General features: G+C 54.9%; 1 protein-coding gene across 1 annotated transcript; it reads left to right on the plus strand.

Moving 5' to 3' along the window:
- The first annotated feature begins 4,141 nt into the window (after positions 1-4,141).
- EVX1 (even-skipped homeobox 1) lies at positions 4,142-7,567 on the plus strand. The gene is given in 6 exon segments (XM_055803387.1): positions 4,142-4,574; positions 6,068-6,207; positions 6,209-6,319; positions 7,034-7,235; positions 7,238-7,362; positions 7,364-7,567. Coding segments are annotated over 6 exon segments (1,215 nt in total).
- The last annotated feature ends 774 nt before the right edge of the window (positions 7,568-8,341 follow it).

The following is an 8,341-nucleotide window of genomic DNA, read 5'->3' on the forward strand; positions in this document are numbered from 1 at the left end:
CTGTGAATACCATTACATGCTCTCCTAGGCACATCCCAGTCACGGCTCTGTCCTCTCTCCCCTCAACGCCACTTGCGTGTTATGTGCTGTCATTGTACCAGCTTGTCTTTACACCCCAGAATAATGCGCCTATTATTCTCTTCTTTCCAAAGCTTCCACCTCTAACCATGTCGTAAAAAATAGCCTTAATAAAACAGTGATAATTACGCCATTATTGTTAACACTACCCATTAAACATTTAAAAATAGGCTTTCTGGTTTGGTCACCCATTTGCACTACATATCAGTTTTTGCGGCACTAAATCCTTCCGCGATATGTCAAAACATTTTTCTTTTTTTTATAGACGACAAGACTTGGGCTTTTAAAGAAACCCGCACCGTGGGTTCCCAGTCGTAGTTGGACAGTATCAGTCAGAAGTTACTGACACCCTGTTGAACAGAGAAGGAAAATAAATATTCCGCTGGTGAGGAGTGTGTGATGTGTCTTTCCTTCTCCAGGCTTAGCACTTTCAGGGAAAACGCCTGATTTACGAGCATATCAACCTAGCAATGTTTTAATGTCCCCCCATTATTTCCTTGTTTTGGGAAAGGGGGGTGTTTCGTTTGTTTTTGCTGTACGGGGCACTTCCAGCAGCGCTGAGCTGAAACCGGAGTATGACCCTTCGGAACGCGGCCGCCCTGATCTCGCCTCGGCCGTCTATCAGCAAGGAAAGTGGTAAACTCGGAGAAATAGATCAGTTTGAAAAGTTCTGAGGATAGTTATGACATCCTGGCTGTGACCAAGTGAGCGAGCGAGGCTTAATAGGTTCTAAATCTCGGTCTGGAACAGGCAGGGGGAAAAAAGGGGGGCGGGGGGGTTGGGGGGTTGGGAGAAGAAAACCCCGTAGAGATACACTTTCCAATCTGCCTGGAAATTAATTCCAAATGAGGGAGTCTCCTTCCAAATCGGGCTTGACAGATCTGTGGGAAACACTAGACAGAAGGCAGAGCGCCGGACACCGCATTCCCGACGAGGCAAAGCTCCACCACCGCGGTGGGCAGCGGGACGGGGCTACTCGCTCCGTCACCCCACGCCACCGGCTTGTCGCCGTGCGAGGGGCTGTCGCGGCGGTACTCTTCCTGGGGGATGTAAAACCAGACATTTTAGGAAGCCTTTACTAATTCCATCTAAACTGATCCCAAAACTTTGAGTCCAGCACAGCTTGCCCGTTCCCACCCCCACCCCCCCCACCCCCCCCCCGCCTTAGGCTCCACTCGGGCCTTTAACTCTCTGTGTTTACCCCTGGCAAATAACTGTGTGTAGATGTGCGGGGGTGTGCGTCTGTCTGCGCGGGGGTGTACCGCAGGAATGTCAGACCGTCCGTGGCAATGACCGTTATCTCGGGCTCAACAAAACCTCCGACCCGAGGTATATGAGGGGCGGCATCCTGGTGGGAACGGATTAAGAATGGGGTGAGGAAGGAGGCAGCAGTGGCTTGTAAACGAAAATGACAAAATTTGTGGGGATGGGCCAGCATAACCCACGGGAACCATCCCCAGGGCTCCTGTCTGCCGGAGGGAGGATTCCCCATTAACTTCCTCTCAGTAGTCTCCTTCCTCGCAATTCGTCTCCATCGCCTGCTCTGGGAGCGCTCCCTCATATTCTGAATTCGGCTCCTGGTTACTGTTTTATTTAGAAAGAGGCATGAATATCCTTCTTATTGCTGCCCCCAAACTCGTAGTAATAGGGAAATCCTTTCCATCCGCCACAGACAACAGCCAGCCTCCTCTGACCCTGCTACTTGGCAGAGCTAGGAAGGAGGCTAGAGGTGAGTTTCCCTGGCATACTGGGGCTGCCCTGGGCCTGAGGGGGAAACCGAGCTTTCACACCTCCCTGCAGGTGCCAGGGAGAAGAAACCAGTCCCCCCAGCAAAGCGCAGAGACCATGCCGCCAGCCGTGGGAAGCGGCACCAGCGCGACACGGGCACAGCGCTGCCCGATCGCCCCCGCCTCGCCTTGCCTGGCCCCACCTCACCGCTCCGCGCTGCTCCGCGCAGCGGGATCGGCGCTGGCCCTCCGCCTCCGCTCAGCGGGAGCAGGCGCGCCGCGGCCGCCGAGTCGGCAGCAAAGCCGGACAGCCTTATCCATCCATCCATCCATCCATCCATCCATCCATCCGTCCGTCCGTCCATCCGTCCGTCCTTCCTTCCTTCCACCCACCCAGCCACCCACCGTCAGCTCCTCCACCAGCCGGACCTGATTCTGCTCTCCCGGCTCCGCACTCGCACAGCCCGTGGAGCAGAGCCTGGCTGCGGCCGGGGTGGGCGGTGGGTCCTCATCCGGAGCTGGAAGGGCACACAACGGTCTAGAGGCTGGCCGTGCAGAGAAGGGAAAGGGAATTTAGCACTGAGTTTTCAAGAGATTGGCAAGCTTCGGAGCAGTGCGCGCATCACACATGTGATGGAAAGCAGCGCAGTCCGGAGCGTGCTGTGCGCATGATGTGCGTTTGCGTGGAAACATGCATGCATGTCTACGAAGGGAGAAAGAGAGATTGGTGGCGATAGCCCTGTAAAAATTCCTGGTTTATCCCCCTGAAATCAGTATGCTTATTGCTGGGAGCACACCCTAATAAATGCATCCAGCGGACCAGGAATCCTGTTTGTCTCCCTGTGTCGTGCCAGTCTTGCTCATAGGGCTGGACAGAAAATCCCAGCGTGTTCTCTATTGCGCTGCCTGTTCCCCACCGAAGCAACGTCACCTCAAACATGCCAGTAAATTCCTTACCGGGTTGGGAACGTAATTGGTTGAATGTTTTCTGTAACCAGACTAGCCAATAACACTCCGAGAAAAAATTTGCAACAACCTAGTTACGACAGATGGTGAAAATGACTTGACACTACACGTGGGAGTCAATATTAACTAGAGATGAGATACTTGCCGCACTCTTTAGAAGTATCATCATACGCCGAAGAGACTACGTGTGCCGCTGTATTTACGGTACAAGGTCTCTTATTTTCAGACAAGTGCTGTCCAAATGGCTGCCCTTGTCATTTCTGTTTTAACAACGTCTGCTAGCTAGCATAAGCTCTGGCCTTGGTAACTTGCATTTCTCTGAGCCTGAATTATTCTTGGCAGACCTTCTTGCAGTTTTTCCTCCTGAAAGCAGATAACAATTTATGCAAAACAATTAGTTTAAAGGAAGAAAGGAGAGGAGACGTAAAGCCCTCTTAAACGCGCAAGAATCGTAGAACAGATGGAAACTGCGAAGCAAGACATAACAGTAAACGATAAACAGAAGATAGCTAAAATAACTACAGTTAGGAAAAGTTGTATCTTTCAGCTGTAAAACTCAATAAACATGTAACCGCATTTTCAAATTTCAAACTAACGTTTTAATCTCAGTCAATAGAAAGCAATAACAGTTCTACGAATAGGAACCGATATTGAACCAGAACAAGAAGTCAAAGCTATTTCTACATTCAAATGTCAGCAGCGCATTTCCTTATCCTCAAGTTTGCAAAGGATTCTTAAAGCCTTATATATGCAGTTATGCGGAAGCTGATTGCCAGCAATAAATAATGCATCCAAGGAAGAGGCTTGAGTACGTATCTTCTCACTTCCAGGATGCGGCTAGGGATCTTCGCCTCAATTCTACATCAAGGTTGTGGCTTAAAGCAGTCAAAAGGCTATTTAATTGTCAGGCAAGGCTTCCCCCTGCGGAACTCTCTCCGCATGTTACAACCTCTTTGCAGCTCAGCTCCATATGCATCTCTTTTTCACACTTCCCTCTCCATCTCGGGCTCCTACACCTGGTGCATCACGCATTTAGCCCATTCGCTCCGGCTCTTCCTTTCATCTTCCCCATGGCAGACGTTTCTATTTATCCACTGGCAATCAATGTGTGGCGTCACCGGTGGTACTGTAATGACGACTGCACCATTGAGGATGACAGCTTAGAAAGAAGAGGGCAATGGTGATCCCTCCCAGAGCAGCACAGCAGAGTGTAGCGCTCGCATCACAAGGTCACCCTTTCTCACCGCTTGCTCCTCTGCATTGGCAGGAGAGGGTTGCTGGGTTTGTACAAGGCTGGGGCGGGAGAGGGAGGGAGGGGGGGGGGAAGAGATCTGGATTTTTTTCCCCCCCTCCCTTAAGCAAAAGCCACAATGGAAACCAGGAAGGAGATGGTGATGTTTCTGGAAGGGACACAACTTGGCGCTCTAGTTGGCAAGAGGGTGCCTAATTTGTCCGAAGCAGTGGGGAGCCCCGCTCCGGAGCCGCAGGAGAAGATGATCCATCGGAACTGCCTCAGCCCCAGACCTGGCCCCTTGTCGTCCCGGGAGAGAGGAGGAGGAGGAGGTGGCGGAGGAGAGGACGAAGAGGAGGTGGAGGTGCTGCCAGGGACAGGGACGGTGCCGGAGAGCCGCTCGGCAGCGGCAGCACTGCTTTCGGCCGGACAGCAGCCCCCCGCCTCGGAGCCCCCCTCCAGCAAAGGGCAGCAGAGCAGCTCGGACACCGAGTCGGATTTCTATGAGGAAATCGAGGTGAGCTGCACCCCGGACTGCGCCACGGGGAGCGCCGAGTACCAGCACAGCAAAGGTACCCAACTCCTTCCCATGCCTCCAGCCCCACTGGGGGGGCGGGGGGGCTGCCGGAGGGGGTCTTCCCCTCGCCAGCTGAGCGAGGGGCAGCGAAATCGGTGTGTGTGTGTGTGCCTGTGCTTTTCTGGCTGATTCCTCAGCTCCCTGCCACCGGGAGGCTTGTTTGGGAGTCAGAGGACACGACACCGGGCAGCCCCCGCATCCCTGGAGGGGAGCCAGGCTTCCCGCCGTGAATGTATCAGGTCTGCAGTTTGTCCCGTAGGACCCTCTTGGCCAAGACCACCACCCACTCTTCCCCTCCATCTTTTTTGTTTTTTTATTCTTCCCTGTCGCCTGGACAGTGCATGCTCCAGGAAAATCCTTCTGATCCTCCCCATCGGCAGGTTTTTTTTGCATGTGTCGGGGGGCGGGGGGAGCAAGATCAAACGGGTTTTCAGGCCGAGAGCTGTTTGTGGTTTTGCAGGGTGAAATGTGCCCGGGCGAGTGCGGAAGCGCCCATGAAGACCGTAAAATCGCTCGTCGACTCCTGCCTGCCCCAAGTGCGGCAGTGAGGTCCTTGTTTGCACGTTGGGTTAAAAAAAAAAAAAAAGCGGGGGGGGAAGGAGAGGTCCAAATTACCTTGTCACTTCTGTCTCGGTGGCGCCAGCTCGGAAATGGTCCCAATGAATTAATTGCCTTTGGTCTCGGGCACAATGAGGGAAAGTTGCATTTGAAAGCAAACGCAGCGGCCAGGCCCCTTTTTCCCCCTGCCCCCACTCCTTATTCCCACCTTCCCAGCCCGGCAGACCCCCCCCCTACCCCGACAGCAACCCACTTCTCCCCCCTCCCCATTCCTTCGTCACTTCAAGAAGTAACCGGGAAGCGTGGAAAGCGCTGCCTGCCCTCTCTCGTCCCTTAGATACCCGTTGAAAATAGCCCATCATTGGCTTTGGAGGCTGAGCGGAGGGTCCCCGAGGCCTCGCCTCCCTTTCGGAGAGAGCAGGGTCCCTGCCTGCCGGCTGCTCCGCTCCTGGGCCCTTACGGGGCTGGAGGACGGGGCCGCGGAGCCGTGCGGCGCGGGCGGTGGGCACACCTGCCTTCCGAGCCGCTCAGCGCCGGGGGATGCTGCGGCGGCCGCCTCCGGCTTCGCAGTGCAAGAAGAGAGCGGGAGGGCATCGAGCAGACACTCCCAAGGCGGGGTGTGTGTGTGTGTGTGTGTGTGTGTCTGTGTGTGTGTCGGGGCGGGGGGGAGGCGAAGGGGTGGGGGGGCAGGTAGCCTTCCAGACAGAGTGAATAAGCACCCGTCAAAACCTTAACCTGTGCTGCATCCCTTTCCTCCCGGTCCCTCTTAGGTGTGTCCCCAGCATCCCCAATACACCCGGGCAAGCACAGAAAAGGCGAATGGGGAGGGATGGGGGGAGAAGGGAGCTGGCTGGGGGAGGCGGGCGGCGAGCATCCCTCCCTGCCCGTCCGCCTCCGAGCGTGTGTCGTTGCTCCGGGCTCCCCACGCAGGGCCGTGCTCCGAGGCGCTGGCCGGCAGCCCCAGCGGCGGGGGGGATCACTCCAAGGGCAGCGGAGGCAGCGGCGGCTCCCAGGGCTCGCTGGCCTGCAGCGCCAGCGACCAGATGCGCCGCTACCGCACCGCCTTCACCCCGCGAGCAGATCGCCCGGCTGGAGAAGGAGTTTTACCGGGAAAACTACGTGTCCAGGCCCCGGAGATGTGAACTGGCGGCTGCTCTAAATCTGCCAGAAACCACCATCAAGGTACACACAGCTCGGACATGTTTCCAATTAGCACGATATAAATCTATATGGCCAAACTTCCTTGCAAAACTCGGGAAAGCACTTCGCCGGCACAACCCTCCTTCTCCCGCCCCCCCCGCCCCTTTCCTGGCCCTGCCCGCACCCTGCAGCAAGCAGCAATGCGGGAGAGGGAACACGGCTCCCGGAGCCATCCCAGCCAGCACCGCTAATCCGGCCTCTCCCTAGCAGATTATTTTTAATCCTCCCTGCAGTCCAGCCTCAGCTCTTGGGGGAGGGAAGAGGAAGCCAGTAGCAGATCTTGTTTCGATCTCGCTTTGCTTTGCCTTTTCAAAAACGTTTGCGCGTGAAAATAAAAACGGTAAACAATGACCTCAGGTAGTTCTGGCTGCAAAACGGCAGCAGGGAGGCAGAGCTGCCGGGTTTGCCCGCAGCCGGGGGAGGTCAGCAGGACAAGCCCTGGCAAGAAGAAAGGAAAACAAGCACCCTAAAAGGGCTGCTCCACCGGGTCTCCCTGCAGATTTATAGGGGCTTAACTGATCCCTCCGTACGTGATGACAACTCCCTCTGGGAGCGAGAGCTGGCGCCGGCCCTCGCTCGTCGGCAGCCCCGCTCCCGCCCCGCGCCGCCTCGGGGCAGGGGCCGGGGCCGGGGCCGGTGGTCGGGCGGAGCGGGGCGGCGGCGGATGACGGCTCTCGCCTCCCCTCTCCCCCGCAGGTTTGGTTCCAGAACCGTAGGATGAAGGACAAGCGGCAGCGCCTGGCCATGACCTGGCCTCACCCGGCCGACCCGGCGTTTTATACCTACATGATGAGCCACGCGGCGGCCACCGGCAATTTGCCCTACCCGTTCCCGTCCCACCTGCCCCTGCCCTACTACTCCCACATGGGCATCGGCGCCACATCGGCCTCTGCCGCCACCCCCCTTCAGTACCCCCCCTGAGGCCGCTGGACACCTTCAGGGTCCTCTCCCACCCCTACCCGAGACCAGAACTTCTGTGCGCCTTCAGGCATCCCTCTCTCTACCCTGCCCCGACTCATGGACTCAGCAGCGCCGGGGGGCAACCCCTGCTCCTGCCTGGCTTGCCACAGCGGCCAGTCCAACGGACTGGCACAGAGACCCTCCGGATCAGACTTTACCTGTTCGGCCACAACCAGGACTGACTCTTTCCTCACTTTCACGCCCTCTGTGCTGAGCAAAGCCACCTCAGTTTCCATGGACCAGCGAGAAGAAGTACCTTTAACGAGATAAACCTTCGTCTCAGGGTTATTAAAAACTCTTCCCTTTCCCGGGCTTCTCTTCCAGTTAATGTACCTAACAGCCGATGTTTATTTAATCGTGTTCTCTCCCCAGAAGTGGACACCTAGGGGGGGAAAAAAAAAAAAAGACTAACAATAGCTCAGTCTTGGAAGGATTTACATTCCAAGGGGGGAAAGAAGAAGAAGAAGAAGAAGGAGGAGGAGGGAAGAAATTACTAATGACTTATCTCCGAGAAAGATCTGAGGTCTGAAGCACGGAAAAGGAAGAAAACCAACCCGAATGAAATGCATTTCGGTAATATACAGAAACGAGCTGAGACTTTCTTTTCCATGGATAGACTTCTTACCAAGGGCTGGGGCTTCTGCGGGTCGCAGCAACAAACCTTATGCACAAACCTACTAGGCGGAGAAGGAAAATCTGAAATACTTGAAAGAAACATTACCTTGATAACAAAATGGCTTGTGCGCATGAAGAAAGCAAAGATGTAATCTACCAGTGTTCAGAAAATAAAAACAACGAACAAACAGCAAAAACAAAAGGTTTCTGGATTGCAACAACAGTATTATCCAATTGTCTCTATAAAGAAAAACAATGGTTTACCATAAAGAAAAAACTGTCATTCTGTATATTACTTTCGTGGTTTAATTGCATTCTTTACTCTCCCTTGTCTCCTCCTTCGTTTTGAGCAGAAATCCAGCATTTCGTCTCCTCTTTCATTCCAACTTTTATTTTTAAGAGGCAAACTGGAATTGGCAGGGAATAAAT

This window comes from Falco peregrinus, chromosome 5, assembly GCF_023634155.1.
Source record: "Falco peregrinus isolate bFalPer1 chromosome 5, bFalPer1.pri, whole genome shotgun sequence".
Lineage (NCBI taxonomy): Eukaryota > Metazoa > Chordata > Aves > Falconiformes > Falconidae > Falco > Falco peregrinus.